The sequence below is a fragment of the Littorina saxatilis genome, linkage group LG1 (genome assembly GCF_037325665.1).
Source record: "Littorina saxatilis isolate snail1 linkage group LG1, US_GU_Lsax_2.0, whole genome shotgun sequence".
In the NCBI taxonomy this organism is placed as follows: Eukaryota; Metazoa; Mollusca; class Gastropoda; order Littorinimorpha; family Littorinidae; genus Littorina; species Littorina saxatilis.
In genome coordinates this window covers 88,822,609-88,845,400 of record NC_090245.1, presented here as the reverse complement: position 1 = coordinate 88,845,400, position 22,792 = coordinate 88,822,609, and the positions used below count along the sequence as shown (strand labels likewise).

Genomic DNA, 22,792 nt, shown 5'->3' with positions numbered 1-22,792 from the left:
CGGAAACCAGGGGGTCATCCGAGACCGATTCAGCATGGATCGATATATTCTCTGTTTTGTTGTCGTCCAACCCTTTACAAACTCTTCACATTAAAAGCGTATCACATTAGGCCAAACAAAAATATATGTTGGTTTAGGGTAACGTGACCAAAAAAGATAGGATCGGTAGGTCGGCTTTTTTTAATTTAATTTATTTTTTTTATTCTTTTAATGATTTTAAAGAAGGTTACGTCCCTTAGTCTCAATATGGTTCGCAAAATGTGCCAAAAGTGTTGTTTTTTTCAGAAATGAAAAAAAAAGTTTTAGGGTCGGCCGGAAAAAATAGGGTCGGTCGGGTTACCCTAAAAACATATAGTTGTAGTTGGCCTTAAAAGGTTGAAGGTTCTTTAAAACTCAGATTCCTTTACTGTCGCGGTTATAGTAATCTTGTTAGAAATATCAATATCTGTCTGCACTGTAATCTTTGTCACAAATTTGCTGCACATCGACATGGACAGACTGACTTGACTTAACACTTTCTCGGCCACGACGTGTATAAACAAACACTGAAGAACGATCACGCGAACTGACGGGCGCAGTGGCGGGGTGGTAAGACGTCGGCCTCTTAATCGGAAGGTCGAGGGTTCGAATCCCGGCCGCGGCCGCCTGGTGGGTTAAGTGTGGAGATTTGTCCGATCTCCCAGGTCAACTTATGTGCAGACCTGCTAGTGGCTTATTCCCCTTCGTGTGTACACGCAAGCGCAAAACCAAGTGGTTGAAGTGCGCACGGAAAAGATCCATTTCAGAGTTCGATGGGTTATAGAAACACGAAAACACCCAGCATGCTTCCTCCGAAAGCGGCGTATGGCTGCCTTAATGACGGGGTAAAAACGGTCATACACGTAAAATTCCACTCGTGCAAAAACACGAGTGTACGTGGGAGTTTCAGCCCACGAACGCAGAAGAAGAAGAAGATCACGCGAACAAGGGAGCATGGGCTGAACCCAGACCACTGCTATTTTCCAAATCATTTCGTAGGGGTGCATGATGCTAGAAATTTGTTTTCGTCAATTTGATGAAACTGGCCGGAACAATGTCATCAATTGTCGGTCAAATCTTGGCGTCATCTTTCCTGCAAACTGTGAAACAGTTTGGCAATTGTGCCGAAACGACGGCAAAGTTTTAGGCGATTGGAAATAAGTTTTGGTGTTTTGCTGACTGATACCGTGCATGCAAGCGCCATCCCTGATTTGGTGATGGAAGAGGTGGTGGAGGCCAAGGGCACAATAACTAAGGCATACGATCCAGGGAACAAAAATGGAAGAGCACCGTTTTCACTGTTCAAAATGGCCACAAAGTTATTAACCCATCATGTCTGGGGAGATGAACGACATGAGATACTCTCCAACAGAGACGTCTGACAAGATGGCGTGATGATTTTTTTTCTCTCTTCCCCCAAACGATCGGGGATCACGGAATCTTGTCACTTTCTGCCCACTGATTTTTTTTCCAGGCAGAGGAGACAGCGCACGCACGCCACGTGCAAACCGCATGATTGGACCGTGGCGGTGGGCCTGAAGACTGTATAACGTGTGCATGGAGTTACATCCCATGTAAAATAATGTGTGGTTTGGGCCGAGTTTGGGGCTCTTTTTCTAAATATAGCTGTACAGATATTTTGGTTTAATTGTGAGTACTGTCTGAGAATGATACGCGGATGGTGGGTTGTCTTCCATATACAACAATGTTTTGGCTGAGTTTTGGCCTCATTGTGAAAATGGCTCTTGATACTTCGATTTAATGTTGTCATTACTTATACCAGTGGTAGGCCTATACCAGGGACAATACCCGTGTGACTTGGAATAATAGGCCGTGAAAAGTAGGATATGCGCCGAAATGTCTGCGATCTGCTGGCCGATGTGAATGCGTGATGTATTGTGTAAACAAATTCCATCTCACACGGCATCAATAAATCCCTGCGCCTTGAATATGTGCGCGATATAAATTGCATAAAATTAAAATAAAATAAAAAAGAAGAGCAAACGCTCGATCGAGTCACTTTCGCAGTTCTGAATATTATATGAGGCATCAGATGGACAGGAAGAAATTGCTATTCACAACACAATGAGTCACGTTCACATAAAATTTGAGCCCGGTCACTTTTATAGTTTCCGAGAAAAGCCCAACGTTAAGTTGTGTGTTGCTGAACAGAAAAGGCTAGTTATCTCCCTTGTTTTTCTGATAACGTTCGTAAAAGGCTACAGATGTAAATACTTTGATGTAAAGAATAATCCTACAAAGTTTCAATCACATCCGATGAACTTTGTCAAAGATATAAAATGTCTAATTTTTCCTTTGACGCTGACCTGTGACCTTGAAAAAGGTCAAAGGTCAACGAAACCATCGTTAAAGTGTAGAGGTCATTGGAGGTCACGACTAAACAAAATATGAGCCCGATCGCTTTGATAGTTTCCGAGAAAAGTCCAACGTTAAGGTGGTGTCTACGGACGGCCGGCCGGACGGCCGGCCGGCCGGACGGACAGACTAACACTGACCGATTACATAGAGTCACTTTTTCTCAAGTGACTCAAAAATATAAATAAATCCCTGCGCTTAGAACTGTACACACGGAATACGCACGATATAACCCATCATAGAGTGGCGAAATTGTCAGTTATATCGATTAGCAATAGAAACCAACAAAAGTGTGTCCGAAAACGACGACGATGCAAATAGCAACAGCTAAATCTACACAAGCAGCCCCCCCGCGGGTTAGGGGGAAGAATTTACCCGATGCTCCCCAGCATGTCGTAAGAGGCGACTAACGGATTCTGTTTCTCCTTTTACCCTTGTTAAGTGTTTCTTGTATAGAATATAGTCAATGTTTGTAAAGATTTTAGTCAAGCAGTATGTAAGAAATGTTAAGTCCTTTGTACTGGAAACTTGCATTCTCCCAGTAAGGTCATATATTGTACTACGTTGCAAGCCCCTGGAGCAATTTTTTGATTAGTGCTTTTGTGAACAAGAAACAATTGACAAGTGGCTCTATCCCATCTCCCCCCTTTCCCCGTCGCGATATAACCTTGAACGGTTGAAAACGACGTTAAACACCAAATAAAGATAAAGAATAAAGAAAGAACACAAGCAGCAACAACGTGACAGTTCCAATGAAATAAAAATAGGCTCAATTCAGCTATATTTCCATTTAGTATTGACATGCAATGGGTTTTGATTTCCAAGGTATATCCGAGGACAAACAGAAGCAGCAGCAAACACCCTTTTGTTTTGTTATTGAATATGTGTATTTTATTTCCATATCTGGTGTTCATATTTTTGAGAATCGCGCCAGGATTGCCAGGGACAAAATTGTGCCTCAGCTTTAATGCTCGATTTCATGATGATGTGGTTGATTTAATACCGATGGGACTAGTTTGTATATTATGTACACGTGTCATTTCAGAATGATAATGGAAAGTGGCGATATGTAGAGAGAAAAAAACACCTCTAGTTTACAACATTCATTCGCAGCAAAGACATCATAACAGTCAAAAGATGTACCCGTTGACACTTTCAAACATAATTTTTAACCGCAAAAATCAATAACATTTCATACAAAATTGAAAAGGCCGTCTAATCATTCATTGCTTAAAACTCAAAATGGCCATCGTTTGTTTCACACATTATTACAAAGGTTTCGAATATAACAAGGCACTGGTGTCAGAAACAGATGTAAAATGTCCAACGCTGTTTCTATGCAGACTTTGAGAGATTCCATCTCTAGCAGAGCCGCGCACAATCTCCTGGCACCGATTGCCAGTTACACGAGTTAGACGAATGAGCATGAAGTCAAGCGTGGAATGGAAATGAACGAAGTCATCGGACCGGATCAGTTTTAATGAAGTCGCTATAAAAGGACAGAGTGTGGGGCGGACGCAGCGCTGAACAAGAAAGACATGGCGTCATTACAATTGTTTTGCTAGACATGTACTTAATAAGTTTACTTTTCAGACAAAAATAAAACAAGCAAAATAAAAGCTTACCACAAAAAAAATATGTAAGAAAGGTGGGTACTATTCTCTCTTATGGTTTATCAAATAACTGTTGACTGTTATTTTTTTGGTGGGACAATAAACTAATTAAAATGATGAAGAAAAAAACACTATTCTTCCCCATTTTGCCCTTCCATCCCATCTCTCTTCCTCCCCCCCCTCTCCCCCCCCCTCACTCTTCCTCTCACGCTCTCTCTCTTATGCATGGCTATACGTTCTGAAAGTCTACTGTGACAGTCTTTACCTACTGTTTTTTTCAGTGGTGAGGGTAATTTTGAGTATGAATTCTCCCAAGAGTGAACCAGCCAAGCGCCTTAGAAACAAACTATAAATGCTTTTTATATGAATGTCCAGTATTATTCTTCATTTTTTCTAATAATTATGTAATGACGTTCGTGTATCTATATTTTTCTCTCGACGTTGTATGTACCTGTATAGTCATTCTAGTTTATCAGTAACATTCATTTCGATCGTAATTATACCTTTTTATGTTTTAACAATATTGTTTCTCAATTTCGGTAATGGCTGGATGCAACAACAACAACAACAACAACAACAACACCGCAGAAAAGTGCCTATTTATACCATCGGAAAATAAAGATTAATTTTATCGAACTAAATATACAGATCTCTCTCTCTCTCTGTCTCAGACACTTCCTCACTACTACCCCGGAAGTCAAATCAATGCCACAAAGACCAATGAATACTAATAACCCCTACACAGTCAGTCACATCGCATTGTTTTTTTAACGGGCTAGAGAAAAATAAATCCCAGGCAATGGTATTCAAGCTGCAATAAATGTGAAAGATGCAGGTCTTTAAGATATATTGACGTTCAGGTGCGTGTTCGTGCGTACGTGCGTGCGTGTGTCAATAGTTCATGTAACTCATGATACCTTTAAGAAAAAAAGAAAAACGTATATAGTTGTACTACAAGCACTTACTTTCCTTCACTCATGCAACGAAACAACAAGACAATGGAAAATAATCTTATTCCGAATCCAAATACTCACAGGCCAAACACACAAAATAAATCTGTATATTTTCTTGTTTACTCAGTGTGTGCATGTGGGGTTTCCTTTTGTACAAGAGTTTCGTAACATAGGTTTTTCCATCAATACAATGCACTTCATATTTCATCTGAAAGCAAACAATAGCAATTTCTCATTCATTCTTGCTGTGATCGTGTGTTGTTTTTTTTTATATATAATTTGAACACCACAGGGAGGTGAACGCCCAAAGAAGCAATTGCTCTGGCTTATTTTTATTTCAACCCATCAACCATTATAAATTATATTGCATTCAAATAAAAAATAAAAAATTGTGAATGACACATCAAAAGTAAACATTTGAAAACATATGTTGTCAAATAACAATTAAAAAAAATATATGAATAGAAAAATCAAACGAATAAATGGTTGAAAAACTGGACCACATCAGAAACAAAATCAAACGTAAAAAAACAAGGGAAGTAATGAAAAACAAAACATTAATCAGCATGAATAAACACGAAACACAATTATCAAGGACCACAAATAAATAAATAAATAACTTGAATAAACAAACAAGCAAACAAACAAACAAGAAAATACATAAATAAATAAATAAATTCATACATAAATAAACGTTTCACTAAATATTTTGATCCGTATATTTCATTTTCACGGAAATTCAACAGTCACAAAATTCAAACTTTGGCATCTGATTCTGGCACTGAATACAGAAACTGCAGGAAAGAAGAATTCCATCTGCAATTCCTGTTCAACTCTTTCTTCGTGACTACATTGTGTCTAGTCAAAATGAGCTTTTCTGTTTCGACCAATCGAACCTGATACAACTAGTTCTGTCCTTGAACGACCTTGACCCGCCAAAGAGGTCAAGCTCGTGTGTTTCCTGCCACTAAGCATCGTTCTGATGCCACTCGATTTCGAGTTACTAGACGGTTGAGAGTTTTTAGCGGCACTGCTGTTCTTGACGTTGCCGTTTAGCGTTTTGTAGGACAAGGTGGGGGCCTGCCGCGTGTTTGGGGTGACGTTGCTAGCGTTGGTGTTGTTGCTTTCGTCCCCAAGAACTGATATCACAGGCACTGGTCGCTTTTGGCCTTTTTTCTGACCTTCACCCTGACGCAGCGAACCGTCACCTTGACCTTGAGGCTGACTTTTACCATGGCCTTCCCCGTGACTGTTAAAGGTCGCCTGACCGTCCTGAACAGAAGGGCTTTCCACAGTGTTGGCAGCCAAGGAAGCAAGCTTTCCAGGAGCAGCGACGGCACCAGCTAAGGTGGGTTGTTCAGGCTTTCCGGTCACACTGCTGCTACGCTGGTCAGCAAACCACACGTGTGTTCTGCCTCCGCCTTGGGAACTGGTGGGCGCGGACTGGATCTTGCTTTCGTCCAAGAAGTCGTGAGGCAGGTTGGGCCTCATGCGCCAGGAGGCAGCACTAGAGAACACGGGCGCCTTGGTGGATAGGGGACCCGGGTTCTGGTTGCTTGGGTAACCTCCGCCACCACTGCGTTTGCTTCCAGCCATAGCTTGGGATCCTCGTTGAGGAGAAACCTGGTTTCCCCCTACCCCGTTTCTTACCATCATTCCTAACCCTCTGGTGCTGAGCCTGCTCTCTCTTCCTCTTCCACCTCCTGCCTTGCCGCCGAAGGTGGAGGCCATGGCTAGGGACGAGTGTGGGGCGGGTGTGTGTGAGGCGGGTGTTGTCGTCCTGGACAGGACCCCTGAAGGCGTAGGCTTCCTGAAGAACTTGGTGGGGCTTCTGGACACCTGACCGGACAGGGCGCCGAAGAACGACGTGGACCTCTTCACTTGGGTCGGCTGCATGCAACAGACAGGCGAAAACTTACACACAAGAAAAAAGGCATGAAGACAACAAAAACAACAACAACAACAACAACATGTCGATCTTTTTCTTCTTCTTCTTCTTCTTCTTCTTCTGCGTTCGTGGGCTGAAACTCCCACGTACACTCGTGTTTTTGCACGAGTGGAATTTTACATGTATGACCGTTTTTATCCCGCCATTAAGGCAGCCATACGCCGATTTCGGAGGAAGCATGCTGGGTATGTTTGTGCTTCTATAACCCACCGAATTCTGACATGGATTACAGGATCTTTTCCGTGCGCACTTGGTCTTGTGCTTGCGTGTTCACACAAAGGGGGATAAGCCACTAGCAGGTCTGCACATAAGTTGACCTGGGAGATCGGACAAATCTCCACACTTAACCCACCAGGCGGCCGCGGCCGGGATTCGAACCCTCGACCTTCCGATTAAAAGGCCGACGTCTAACCACCCCGCCACAGCGCCCGTCAAAATGTCGATCAAAATGCAATTAACAAAAGACCACTTTATCATAGCTGATAGACTAGACATTTCCAGGATGACGGGGTACAAATTCAAAATGAGAGGCACTCTTCATAACATTCAAGAAATCGAATTAAAATTATTTTTAAAAAATAAATAAATAAACAAAGCTTAGAGTTCAAGAAATGTAGTAAAAAAAAAACATAAACGTTTTAAACTTTTGATATTAGTATACTTAAACATTCTAAACGTTAAACTTTAAAAGTTCAATGAATGAAGCATCTATACATATTACCACACTTAGAAAAGAAAATACCTCATTGTGTCTTTTCATCCATTTTTGTCCAAACTTCTCAAATTAATGTAACTCAAAAACAAGAAGAAGAAAAAATCAATATCAAACGTTCCAACAACTTACCTTTCTTGTTTTTTGATAAAGAAAAACAAGAACCAATTAAACAAAAGAAAAAAGCACAAAAGAAAAAGTGGGAAATGGAACTTAAACAAAACAGTCAAACTGCATGTCAAGGCGGACGTGAAACATTATATTAACTTTCAAACCTGCAAGACAAAAGGTACATTATGAAGGGTAAAAGGAGGTTAGACAAAATAAGATAAATATCGACATTATATCTGCAAGAGCACAATTCTGAGCATTAAAAAACAAAAATCAAAACAGAAACCACATGTGCATAAAAAATAAAGAACGTTCACACTTTCAACCCAAAAAATAAAGAACGTTCACACTTTCAACCCAAAAACCAATCAACACAACATTCCCTTATCACCGACTCCAACCCATGGCAGCCTATACTGCTATTAGTATTTTAGACCTCTCTCCCCCTCCCCCTCCCCCCCCCCTCCCCCCCCCCCCCCCCCCCCGAGCCCCAACCCCCATACTGCAATTCGTGCATAATAATATCCTCATAGTACTGGTCGCAGATCACCGAATACAAACAGACAGGGGTTCTACCATTACCACAGTGCACACGTGCTCAAGCGCTCCAATGAACACATGACTGATTTCTCATTACGAATAGTCTTGTTACCGTCAGTCTCACACACGGTTCTCTTTGACAGTGACCGAATACTAGATTTTAGTCGATGGAACGCGAGCGTAAACAATAAGGAAATTGAGGTGGTGGTGGAGGTGGCTGTTAACACAATTAAAGGTGAAAATGATATTGGGAAAAAGCGAAAGCGAACTATTGTTCTGTGCATGTCTTCGTTCCGACAGTTGTTGATAAATAGCACTACTATACTGTGTTTGTTCGTTCTTTTCTATTCGTTTGGTTGCTTGTTGTATGTTATCTTCATTTTTTTGCTTGTTTGATTTATTCTACTTTATGGAACATTTGAGTGCATACTAAATACAATCACATGACATAAAACAAAGTCACAGCAAATTCTAAAGTTGTGATGAGCCAGTGACTGTTACAGTGTACCTGAAATGATAACCGACGAACCATCATGATTATTAAGGATACAATTAGAATGTCTGTCTCTCAACACCTCCCCCCCCCACCCCACCCCGCCGCCCCTTAATTCCTTCCCACTTTCCATAATCATGTGCGACTTTGCGCCTGCGAATCAACACAAAACACACATGTATACGGTACATATATAAGTATTCTGACTGATCCCGTACTTTCCATTCCATTTCTCCGCCGCTTCTTTTTCCCCAAAGCTCCTGCCGTCAACACAGTGACTACAAAATCCCCTCACACATAGATCCAGCTGATGTCACGTACACAGAGGCACGTGCAGCTTAACCACAAATGTCATCTATACAGAGACCCAAAGATCAAAAGGATCACTTCTGTCTCCCCTTCACCTGATCCCAGTTCAAGCCTTCTCAGGCCACAGATCATGACATGCCATCCCTACTTAAGTCCAATAGAAGCCCCTCTTTCGAATGTAGATGATGACAAGAAAGGCCATAAGATTACAAGCAAAGCCTGTACAGTATAGCTTTGGTTGCGGCAAGCTTTCGCTAAGAGCGCTACTGTAGCAGGTCATATATAGATGTCTGAGATCAAACCTCGCAAAGACCACAGATCACAAAATAGCATCCCTGCTTATAGGTCCAGCAAAACAACACCTCTTTGGGCCGTATATGATGACAATGTAGTCCAAAAAGTGTTCATGAATACAGGCCATTTTCCGTGCAGCCTGAACCAAACCCCGCACAGGCACGGATCGCTACATGCCATCCCGGCTTGAGTCCCGTTCAAACTCCTCTTCAGACGGCCGGTGATGACAAGATAGTCGAGGAAGTCCAAGTCTTTGTGAAGAGCGGAATTGTGACAGGTCATCTCTATCAGAGCCTGGGTTCAATCCCCGCAATCCCCGCACGTCTGCAGATCATGACAGGTCGGACCCCGCTCATGTCAGCTCTGAAGTGGTGCCATCCGTGTGCGGCGTACGGGATCATTTCGCTGGGTCGATGGCAGAGTGTGTGGTGTGGTGTGATAGGAGGCCGAGTCTACAGCTTCGATAGAGAAACAGTCAACACTTAGCCGACACATACAATACGTGTCTGGCGTAAAAATAATGTTGGGTCGATGACAAATTATGCGATTTGTGGTAGGGGGGAGGGGGGGTCTGAGTCCTAACTTTTTTTTACGATGAAACAGTGCACGCTTACCACAAGCTCTTTTACTTTACGTATCCTTGCTATCCACGCTCTTGGCCCTTCCTATCCTAATCCTCATTGTCTCAATCGTGCAAAATAAAAGAAGGGTCGACATCAGAATGTGCATGGTGTGTGACGTGTTTGCTTCTTCAACAATTAAACATCCACACTTAACACAAGCCCCTGGGACGTGGCACCCCACCCCCCATACCCCCGCCAAACCATTACCTCCAACGTCTCCATTCTTTCTGTCATCCTGCCCCCTCCCCCCTGCGCGGTCAACCCCAACCTCCTTCGACAGCCATCAAGGCCTGCGACAGTGCCACCAACATCGACATCACAAATACCTCTCTTGCACAAGTTTACTCCAGCAGACAGCAAACAACCCTTGATGTGACAAAGCCTCGGCCACAGCCGACGTGAGCCGATAGGGGCGTGTCGCTGTTCCAGACTGGCCGACCGAACGTCTGTATACCGTGAATAGTCCGACGACACAGCGGACACTCCGTTATTGCTGTCAAGGCTGTTGTCTATCTGCGTATGTTATCAAAGAAGGCGAGAAACAGATTATTATGTCCCAATGTGTAGCAAGCGAGAGAAAGGAAAAGGATTGTCAAATTGTTGTCTTTCTGCGTGTGTTACCAATGAAGGCGAAAACATATTCTGTTCCTCGCTCTCTTTGGTGTAGCGAGCGAAAAAAAAGACAAGTCGCGTAAGGCGAAATTACTACATTTAGTCAACGACCAAATATAGCCTGGACCGCCAACTCGTCACGTGACCCTTCGAGGTTACGACTCTCGACTGACTTTCAGGGGCGCGTGACGTCCGGTTTGAAAGGCCAGCGGTTCGAAGACAGTGAAAAGAAAGCACGCTCCAGTTATTTGTGACAATGGGAGGTGAAAATGAACTGGATTTTCCAAAACTCCAAACTAAACTTAACAAAACTCATCGAAAAACATGTTCCATATGCACTTTTGCTGAGTTTATTTTAGCATTTTCAGAACTTACCTCGGCAACTTCGTCCATGTTTACAATCGACACCGGATATGACATCCCCCTGATTTTTGAAAGGCCATGTAAGCGTAGGTTCCTAAATCCGAGTGCCGCTACCTCGTAATAGAGAGAAAGAGCGGAGAAAGAGCTAGTTGGCGGTCCAGGATAAATGGTCTATGATTTAGTCAAGCTGTCGAACTCACGGAATGAAACTGAACGCACTGTATTTTTTTCACCAAGACAGTACAGCTTCGTCAATCCCCGCGAAAAGGAAATCGCTCACCTCCCACGTGCAAACCGCAGTGATATGCACACGCCAGAATAGCGCGGTAGCGTATTGTGCTAAGCAGGAAAGCGCGCTTTTCTGTAATCGTGTTAACTTTCTGAGCTTGTTTTGAATACAACCTATCATATCTATATGTTTTTGGAATCAGGAAACGATAAAGAATAAGATGAAATCATTTTTGGATCGATTTCTTAAATTTTAATCGTAAGACTAATTAATCTATTTTCGTTAATTGTGATCACATTTTAAGAGTAAACATGACATATGTATATATTTTTAGATTCAGAATGTCATGAAGAATACGATGCAATCAATTTTAAATCAGTTTGCAAAAAACCGATTTTAATGACAACTTTAATGAGCAAACTCATTAATTAATTTGTAAGCCTCCAAGCTGAAATGCAATACCAAAGTCCGGGCGTCGTCGAAGATAACTTGACCAAAATTTCAACCAATTTGGTTTAAAAATGAGAGCGTGACAGTGCCGCCTCAACTTTCACGAAAAGCCGGATATGACGTCATCAAAGACATTTTTCAAAAAAATGAAAAAAATATATGGGGATATCATACCCAGGAACTCCCATGTAAAATTTCATGAAGATCGGTCAAGTAGTTTTCTCTAAATCGCTCTACACACACACACACACATACACCACACCCTCGTCTCGATTCACCCCCTTTTAGTCAAAACTTGACTAAATGTAACAAGTCGCGTAAGGCGAAATTACAACATTTAGTCAAGCTGTCGAACTAACAGAATGAAACTGAACTCACTGCATTTTTACAGCAAGAGCGTATACTCGTAGCATCGTCAGTCCACCTCTCGATGCACAGGCAGTGACATTGACAAGAAGAGCGGGGTAGTAGTTGCGCTGAGAAGGATAGCACGCTTTTCTTTATCTCTATTCTTTTTAACTTTCTGAGGGTGTTTTTAATCCAAACATATCACATCTATATGTTTTTGGAATCAGGAACCCACAAGGAATAAGATGAAATTGTTTTTAAATCGATTTCGGAAATTTTACTTTAATAATAATTTTTATATTTTTAATTTTCAGAGCTTGTTTTTAATCCAAATATAACATATTTATATGTTTTTGGAATCAGAAAATGATGAAGAATAAGATAAACGTAAATTTGGATCGTTTTAAAAACATTTTTTTTTTTACAATTTTCAGATTTTTAATGACCAAAGTCATTAATTAACTTTTAAGCCACCAAGCTGAAATGCAATACCGAAGTCCGGCCTTCGTCGAAGATTGCTGGGCCAAAATTTCAATCAATTTGATTGAAAAATGAGGGTGTGACAGTGCCGCCTCAACTTTTACAAAAAGCCGGATATGACGTCATCAAAGGTATTTATCGAAAAAAAGAACAAAACATCCGGGGATATCATTCCCAGGAACTCTCATGTCAAATTTCATAAAGATCGGTCCAGTAGTTTGGTCTGAATCGCTCTACACACACACACAGAGACAGACAGACAGACAGACAGACAGACACACACACACACACACACACACACACACACACACACATACACCACAACCCTCGTCTCGATTCCCCCCTCTACGTTAAAACATTTTGTCAAAACTTGACTAAATGTAAAAAGGACTAGAACTTCTTCTAACAAGACTCGCCGGCCAAGCAATTTTCCTGCGAATAACAATTAAACTAATGAACGAAGTCAGCGAGACACAGAGAGAGAGCGAGAGAGAGAGAGCTCTAGAGAGAGAGAGAGAGAGCTCTAGAGAGAGAGAGAGAGAGAGAGAGAGAGAGAGAGTAGGATCGGAAGTTTTTTGTTTGTTTGTTTGTTTGCTTAACGCCCAGCCGACCACGAAGGGCCACATCAGGGCGGTGCTGCTCTGACATATAACGTGCGCCACACACAAGACAGAAGTCGCAGCACAGGCTTCATGTCTCACCCAGTCACATTATTCTGACACCGGACCAACCAGTCCTAGCACTAACCCCATAATGCCAGACGCCAGGCGGAGCAGCCACTAGATTGCCAATTTTAAAGTCTTTGGTATGACCCGGCCGGGGTTCGAACCCACGACCTCCCGATCACGGGGCGGACGCCTTACCACTAGGCCAACCGTGCCGGTGGATCGGAAGTGAATGAGAAATAGAAAGATACAGAGAGAGAGAGAGACACAGAGAGAGACGAAAACCGAGAGACAGAGCGGGAGCGTATCATGATACACGGGGGAAAAAAGAAAAAGAAGAAAAACAAGGCCCAAAATTGGGAGCGTTGATTATTGGAAACAGAGAAAAGGTGTTCCATCAACGAGCGGGGTCGGTGACAAAAGCGAGAGTTTATGTAAAGGTCATGTTCCGCCGTTATTCATCGGGTCGCGCGTCAAACTGACATGCCTCTGGAATTATGACTGATCACCGCTATACCAAGAGAGAGAGAGAGAGAGAGAGAGAGAGAGAGAGAGAGAGAGAGAGAGAGAGAGAGAGAGAGACAGAGACAGAGACAGAGACAGAGAGACAGAGAGAGAGAGAGAGACAGAGAGAGAGAGAGACAGAGAGAGAGAGAGAGAGAAAGAGAGAGAGACAGAGACAGAGAAACAGAGAGAGACAGAAAGAGAGAGAAACAGAGAGAGAGAGAGAGAGAAGGGCAGAGAGAGAGAGAGAGAGAGAGAGATAGAGAGAGAGATAGAGAGAGCGCGCGCGCGCGCGAGAGAGAGAGAGAGAGAGAGAGAGAGAGAGAGAGAGAGAGAGAGAGAGAGAGAGAGAGAGAGAGAGATTCACATCCAGATCCAGAGCCAGGACATCGGAAAGGGGGAGATGATTTATGAGCAAGGGGAGACGATCACTCAGACCCTGTACACTGCGGCCAGCGACCTGTCATCAGGGGAGACCACTGGACATGATGGTGACTAATTCCACCCATAATCGTCTCAGCGGACACGCTCCTAAATAGCTAAGCCACCCCTTGTCTCTTGTTGCCGCTCAACGTTGCTAAGTTAGGTAGTAAACTACTAGTAGGCGTTGGTGCCAACTTATTGTTAACCACAGTCTTTTAGGGTATCCATCCCTTTTGCCCCATTTCCCTTTTGCCCCAAGCCATATCGCCCCTAAATGGCTTAGGGCGAAGGGATACAAAGTTTTGGGCGAAGAGGTAAACACTTTGGGGCGATGGAGTAAATAACTTAGTGAGCCGAAATGCCCGAAATCTTGGGGCGAAAGGGAAATGGGGCGAAGTGGAATGTGAACCTCTTATAGTATGGTTTCGTTGCATAGTTTTCAAGAAAATGCAAACATGCGCATTGACTGTGACCAAAGCTTGACAGTTAATGATTCATTTGCTAGAAAATTAAATTTCAGGCGTTTACCGATACGTTTCTGCTCATTCTGTGTCAAAATATGTAATAACAGAAGTTCTGTAGAAGGAAGATGGCCTTGTTGGTCCTCGAACAGCGGCGGAGATCACGTCGAGAACATCCGCACAGAAAGCAATTAACATCACTCTTACTGACATGCCCCCACCTGGTGCACTTACCTTGATCGTGGTGTGGGGGCTTGTGTGCCTTGACAACCTCCGGAGCTATGTCGGCGGGGACCTCGTGTCCCTGGTAGGTCCAACCATGCCGAACAGATCCGCGTGAGGTAGAGGCCAGACTAAAATGTGTACCCTGGTCCTCCAGGTTGGGGGTTCAGCTTAGGGCCAACAACTCTAACTGGTAAAACCGAGTGAGTTACAGAAACAGCGACAAAGGAAAACAACACTTCGCTGCCCTACACGCCACCAGGCGTGAAAGGCAGTAAACAGTTACTGACATGGTTAACCTGGTGGACAGGCTGCAATGGTCTACATGCTCGTATCCTGGGTCCGCTTGTCCTGACTGGCACCAATCTGGAAAACTCAAGTCAGTAAACTGTTCGCATAATTATATATCTCGAGGATCGGAGATGCTGATCACAGAAAATTCTACTTAGGGTGGTAACTAGTTCTGAAAGAAATTGTAGACCGATGTGCTGAATAAAACTCTCTTGCCGACAATCGATCGTGAACAATTTGAACAAATTCTACAGCTTTCCTGAAACTTGGACAGCAGCATTGGTCTTCGCTGTTTTCAGCTTCCACTGTCGTCTTCAGGCCACCTTGTGTCCTTCCTTTCTTGAGCCCCCCTTCCCCAACCACCCCCTGCCTCTCTTCCCCCTTTCCTGTGCCTTTTTGACCACAGACGAGCAGAACAGAACCAGGCAAGCCTCGACCGTCAGAGGAAAACTGGCCATCGGTCAACTGAGGTCAGAGTAGAGGTCATGTTATGACGCCCACACTGACATAACGCACTGCCCTCGAGCTCTCCCTCCAACACCGCTGACGTAATGGACAAACACTGCTCGCACTCCTCTCCTCTGCCCGGAAGGGAATGACCGTGGAGGTCAAACGAGGTCCCCGCTGTGGCCGTTTTGTGGTCAGCCCATCTCCATACCTCTCTCTGTTACCCCCATCATTCCTTTTCATGCGATGATCGTGAAGGTGTGAATATTGTGTAGAATGAATGTGTCAAACGTAGTGGACATTATTGGCTTTGTTCCAGCAAACGTCGTTGTCCCACGGGACAAACCCATACTACACGTTGATCAATTTGTTCAGCGTATTTATTTCACCTGTCAAACTGAACGACCCCCACCCCCACCCACCCGAATAAAATAAAGAAAACCCACACACACTGACAATAAAACACGACAACCAAACGACAACAACAACAACAACAACAACAACAACAACAACAACAACAACAACAACAACAACAACACATTTTGTTTCGTAATACAGAAAGTTCTCTATTGCTTTACACCCCATCATCCTCGACCCCACTCTAATTCATTCAATACGTGTTTTATTTCTGAATAAATTTCTGAATAATTCTCCTGCTGTTTATCTTGGAAAAATACAACAAACTGAATGTTTTTGTCTTTACTCGCAGACCGCCGAGTGAGCGCGGTCAGTATGTGACCAGCATGACCAGCATGACGTACACACCAACTGTGGTTCTGCAGTGCAAACAGGACTCACGGTTGCTGCCGCCCTCAGTCCTTGACCTCATAGGTTCACAAGCGGTCATTTGTGTCGCCAACATGTACAAGCCCTTAGGCCTAAAAAAAAATAGGTGTGGTTACGGTAACCCGACCTACCCTATTTTTAGGGGCCGATCCTATAACTTTTTATTACATTTGTCAACAACAACAACAACAAAAAAACGAGTGCAAAAAACGCAATGAAAGCGAAAGCGCCCGTGTCGCACACTTATTTCCCTGTCAAGTAGGTTTAATTTGTACACATTAGAAAAAAAAGTTAAAAAAAAAAGTGATTGCCTACCTACATACCCTATTTGTTTTGGCTATGTTACCGTAACCACACCTATTTTTTTTTGGCCTTTATTTGGGTGAGGTTGGGCGTGCTATAAGGCCCAAAACTCTCTCTTGTCTATCCAAGTACCATACCGTAACGCAAACAAGTTTATATTCTACAGTGCCCCTGGTGCCGGTCAAGCGCTAAAGCTATAGACAAGGCTTTCAACGAAACACGTGTTACTTTTTAGTTGATTCGTTCCCGTTTGGAAATTAAGACAGTTCCAGGTCCACTGGTCTTCCATTTTATCCCTCCCACTTTCTACACACACACTCCCCCCCCCCCCCCATCCCCCATTCGCACTGTCACCACACAAGCAAGTAATTCAGATTTCTGATGTTATGGTCTCGATACAAAAAATAAACCCAACAAAGAGCTTACATCGTCCGAATCAGAAAATGACGAAGAATAAGATGAAATTATTTTTGTATCGTTTAATAAAAACATAATTTTAATTACAAGTTTCTGATTTCTAATGACCAAACTCATTCATTAGTTTTTAAGCCACCAAGCTGGAATGCAATACCAAAGTCCGGCCTTCGTCGAAGATTGCTTTGCCAAAATTTCAATCAATTTGATTGAAAAAATGAGGGTGTGACAGTGCCGCCTCAACTTTTACAAAAAGCCGGATATGACGTCATCAAAGGTATTTATCGAAAAACAGAAGAAAATGTCCGGGGATATCATTCCCAGGAACTCTCATGTCAAATTTCATAAAGATCGGTCCAGTAGTTTAGTCTGAATCGCTCTACACACACACACACACACACACACACACACACACACACACACACACACACACACACACACACACACACACACACACACACACACACACACACACACACACACACCACGACCCTCGTCTTGATTCCCCCTCTATGTTAAAACATTTAGTCAAAACTTGACTAAATGTAAAAAGCAACCGCACCAAATAATAACAACAACAAAAGACAGAGAAAGAGAAAACATATGCTATGAACGAAATCGAATATACAAAAGCACCATGGATGAGAATGTGTGAATGTTTAGGGGGGGGGGGGGTGGAGGTAATCATGCCGGAAGCTCAAAAGCTGATGTCTTAGTCACTTAGCATACACCAAAGCAACTGCTTAAAAGCCATAGTTAAAGCACATAAAAAACAAGTCGCGTAAGGCAAAATTACTACATTTAGTCAAGCTGTGGAACTCACAGAATGAAACTGAACGCACTGCATTTTTTCACAATGACCGTAGTCCGCCGCTTGTGCATAACGGAGTGAAACTGACGAGCCTGTTCAGCGCGGTAGTGGTTTCGCTGTGCTGCATAGCACGCTTTTCTGTACCTCTCTTCGTTTTAACTTTCTGAGCGTGTTTTTAATCCAAACATATCATATCTATATGTTTTTGGAATCAGGAACCGACAAGGAATAAGATGAAATTGTTTTTAAATCGATTTCGGAAATTTAATTTTGATCATAATTTTTATACTTTTAATTTTCAGAGCTTGTTTTTAATCCAAATATAACATATTTATATGTTTTTTGAATCAGGAAATGATGTAGAATAAGATGAATGTAAATTTGGATCGTTTTATATAAAACAAAAATTATTACAATTTTCAGATTTTTAATTTTTAAGCCACTAAGCTGAAATGCAATACCGAAGTCCGGCCTTCGTCAAAGATTGCTGTACAAAAATGTCAATCAATTTGATTGAAAAGTGAGGGTGTGACAGTGCCGCCTCAACTTTTACAAAAAGCCGGATATGACGTCATTTAAAGTATTTGTCGAAAAAAAGAAAAAAACGTCCGGGGATATAATTCCCATGAACTCTCATGTCAAATTTCATAAAGATCGGTCCAGTAGTTTGGTCTGAATCGCTCTACACACACACACGCACAGACAGACACACACACACACACATATGATACACCACGACCCTCGTCTCGATTCCCCCTCTATGTTAAAACATTTAGTCAAAACTTGACTAAATGTAAAAAAGATCAAAATGAGGAGTAAAAAGTTGTAAAAACTATTCAAAGTTATAAGAATGCTAACCGTAAAACGGAAACCATAACCAAAATTGTAACAAAATCAAAAACATAAAAACTAAATACCTCTAACTCTAAGAGCAAATTCCAGAAAACAAAAGTAAAGAAACTCGAGTCTTCAAAATTGTAACATTAGAACCAACACCTGCATGAACAAAAATCTATGCACCAATCTGACTGTTGAAACCTGACACCATAAAGAATCAAACTCTTACAAAAAACACGACGGTACCTGCAATGTGAGGACCAGCTGATGAAAGGACACCTGCCAGAAAAGGACACCCCGTTGTCCATTAGTTTTTATCTTCTTTTAAAGGCACACTGCTTCCAGTAAAAAACAGATAGGCTCACCATCTCAGATCTGACCAGGCTTGTACATCAATGGGATAAGACCATCCCCCCACTTGGACACATACCAAATATCAACACCATGACTGCTTGCTGTGATGAGCTACAGTTTTTCTGGTGATGAATTAACGTCCTGAGAAGCCACTGATAGCGTTTCTTAATTAATTAATATAAAAAAATCCAGTCTGCACAGAGAACACCCAGGCTGTTTAATTTTTGCATGAGTCCAAGTGGAGGGATGGTCTTACCCTGTGTAAAATCCTGGCCGGGTCTGAGATGGTGATCCGAATTGTGTTCATGGGAAGGAGGGTACCTTTAGCTTCTCAAACTGTCATGAAAGGGCATGTGCTATACGAAGGGACACGCTTGCTTCGTCTTGTCTCAGACAAATATCACTGTACATAATGAACAATCCAACGGTATTCTCGTGTTTTTAAAGCATCTTTATAATCAACAACTTCACTTTCCCCGTTGATCAGTAAGAGGCAAAATCCTAATCTCTTTTGTCACCTAAATTAAATAAACTTTAATGTTAATCTAACAGCTTTTGAATATAAAATGTAATGTAATTTTAAAATATTCCTTCTGTTCTGCAAGCAACACAACAACAAAAAACAAAAACAAAAACACTCAAGCACCAACTTAAAAAACAACAACAGAGGCACATACTTTTATATACACCATAAACCGAAAAGAAATAGGTTACAAGTAAAACAAAAAGCACAACCACAAAATATTGAGAAAATAATCTGGGTATACATATCACAAAAGAAGTTACTTTATATATATAGATACAAGAAACTCTACGTCAAAGTAAGCAATTAGTAGTGAGATTACAACACCTGTTCCCGTTTTGTTAATGACATCGTAATCTTTAAAATCTTACTCCCTTGCTGACGACTTTCTGCAGTAGTAATTGGTCAATCCATGCAAGGTCACGCGAGGACAGCGCTGACCTTGACCTAGAGACCTTGTTCCCTGATCTTGGCGCAGAGGTCACTTGCTCTTGCCTTGCCTGTTTGAAATCCAGTAGTTTCAGCGTACATACAATTCTCCCGCAAGCTTTTTCTATAACTGTATCTTGTTAAAAAATCCCAATCAATGTACTATACCTGGAATGTAGATTAATAATATTGGATCAAACGTGTACTTTGCGGCTCGGCTAATGTCGGCGGACAAAGTTTGTTTGTTTGTTTGTTTGTTTGTTTGCTTAACGCCCAGCCGACCACGAAGGGCCATATCAGGGCGGTGCTGCTTTGACATATAACGTGCGCCACACACAAGACAGAAGTCGCAGCACAGGCTTCATGTCTCACCCAGTCACATTATTCTGACACCGGACCAACCAGTCCTAGCACTAACCCCATAATGCCAGACGCCAGGCGGAGCAGCCACTAGATTGCCAATTTTAAAGTCTTAGGTATGACCCGGCCGGGGTTCGAACCCACGACCTCCCGATCACGGGGCGGACGCCTTACCAATAGGCCAACCGTGCCGGTAGCGGACAAAGTGCATTTCAAAACACATGTATATAGTCAATCCACGCAAAAGGAATGTCAAACATATTAATTATGGTGTCTGGTTTATTTGTGAAATAATGATCATGTCAGCAGTATAGAATTCTGATAACAAGTCACACCATGCAAAAAAAGAAGGAAAGAACTAAAAGCTTTTTTTTGTTGCTGTGAAGCCATGCTTTATACGTGTATGCCCTTGCATATTTGAAAGAAAGAACTAAATATAGCAATAGAAGCACCTATACAAATACAGCGCTTCATATCTTTGACGTCGTAGGCTGTAGGATAGTACAGACTTTGAATTAACAAACACATCGTGCCATGTCTATATTTCACGTGAAAACTAGTGTGCGAGTTAATCAAACACGTTGTGCTATACGTCAAGTCTATATTTCACGTCAAACTGTTGTGCAAACTGTTTCAGTGAACCTCACATCTATCGTTAAGTGCTATCTAATTTATATTACAACAAGAGCTCGTCTATGTTATGCTGTCTAAAATAATATGACAAGATTTCTACCCGTCTTTGCTGCGTTCCGTCAAAATGTATCTTATATGTGCATGCCATTGTAATCTTCACTCATCCTTCCAACCATTAATTTAGATGACCAATAACTGCAACATGAGACTGCAACGTCTTATCGGCGTTAATTCATTGTCTGAATCCAAAAGCAAAATAAACTATTTATAACATTCCCAAATATGCTTTTCTATTGAAATAGACAGAGTTGCTTTCCTTGAACATTTTGATTTTAATTTCTTCACGGCTTGCACTCACAGACAAGGCAAAACAAATCTCCTCAGTATCGTTTCCATCGTCGGTAAGCTATGTGCTTAATCACACACCAAACATACACGACATAACAACACACTTACCCCAAAGTCTCCGTCCAGATGATGTGTTGGCACGTGCTGCATTTCCATGTCCTTGCCGAAGAGTCTGGGGGATGCCTCCAAGTAGTCAAAATCGTAGCCGTCAAAATCGTCAAAGTTGATAGGATATCCGAAGGTATCTGAGAAGTATCCCATCCCTGGTCCTTCAGTACCGTACGGCCGACCAAGAGAAGGTCTAGGATCTCCTTTGGCAGGTGCTCCCGAAGCGAGTAGCTGACTGGCATCCAGGATGTCCATGCTTTTGCCAACCACCACGCTCTTCTCTCGTTGGACTGTGAAGTTCTTGGGTGGGTTTCGGCTGACCTGCACTGTGGGGTTGGTATTCCCGATGAAAGACGTTCGTGATCTTGGTCCCAAGAGCGACGACCCTCCGATACTGCCAGTTCTTCCCCCTACCCCTCCTCCGCCTCTTCCCACCCTAGGAATGATGTGTGCTCCTGCTTCTCCCCCCTCTTCTTTAGCGTTAGTATCTTGCAAAGCCTTTTGCGTGTTGGACGGCCACAACTCGGAAGGAGCTTCGGATCTGCTGAACCTCGACTGTGCTGAACTAATAAGACCAGTCGTACTGCCTGAAGTCACGTTCCTCATTGCTGAAGGTAAAACCAACGTGTTGGAAGCAGGGTTCTTATGTGTATCGTGGGACACCGCTTCATCTTCGAGCATCATCTCTTCTCTTGTAGATACAGGCAGCGGTTCTCCATGCTCAGACTCGGAGTCTACGGGAACGGAGGGTACTTCCACAACCAAGGGAACAACTTTGCTGTGGGCGGAAGATTTTGGAGACGGCGGTTTGGACGACTTTGGTGGTGGTTGTTTCCTGACGGATGTAGGAGCTGAGGAGCTTTTGACTGAGTTGCTCACTGTAAAAGGAGATGTTCCACATATCTTTTATGATACCAATATAAAGAGAGAGAATGATAGAACAAACTGTCATTGTTCGGAAAGTTAATGGTCATGTTTCCTTTCTATAAAATGTTACATTTGCGTCTACGAAAACACGTTTTCGTTTCTTTTGATAAATAACCATTGTGACACATTCAAACCCCAACGCTTCCGGCAGCCTAAATATTTTGAAATGATTTTCTGAGACAGTATTACACACCATTAATATATGTTATTCTTTTGTAAAATAAGTAGGATATAGAGAGGCACTCACTACTTTCCGAAGAGGCATAAAACTCGCCAATGGTGATCTTGGTCTTTTCCCGGTTTGCAGAAACTGTGGGTCGCTGGTCTTTAAAAACAGGAGGAAGAGTCAAGGGTGGCCGCGGTCCGGCTGACGGACCTCTGGGGGTCGTGGCTTGCGGAGGGGCAGAGATCTCAAGGTCGTGGGCGTTGAGAAGTTCTGAGTCTCTGTCTGACCCTTCTCGGTTGGCCTGTGAA

At 42.6% G+C, this 22,792-nt stretch overlaps 1 protein-coding gene across 3 annotated transcripts in view; it reads right to left on the bottom strand.

Annotated features, from left to right (window-relative positions):
• Positions 1–5,274: 5,274 nt before the first annotated feature.
• LOC138983258 (uncharacterized) overlaps positions 5,275–22,792 on the bottom strand; it is a 137,982-nt gene continuing 120,464 nt past the window's right edge. The window contains exons 11-15 of one of the 3 annotated variants that reach the window (XM_070356690.1): positions 22,566–22,785; positions 21,392–22,269; positions 19,885–20,013; positions 18,883–18,915; positions 5,275–6,850 (exon numbers count right to left, since the gene is read on the bottom strand). In XM_070356690.1, the coding sequence (XP_070212791.1) occupies positions 5,819–6,850; positions 18,883–18,915; positions 19,885–20,013; positions 21,392–22,269; positions 22,566–22,785 (2,292 nt within the window). In that variant the 3' untranslated portion in view covers positions 5,275–5,818. The remainder of the gene's footprint in view (positions 6,851–18,882; positions 18,916–19,884; positions 20,014–21,391; positions 22,270–22,565; positions 22,786–22,792) is intronic. The other 2 variants (XM_070356697.1, XM_070356704.1) reach the window with 2 other exon arrangements.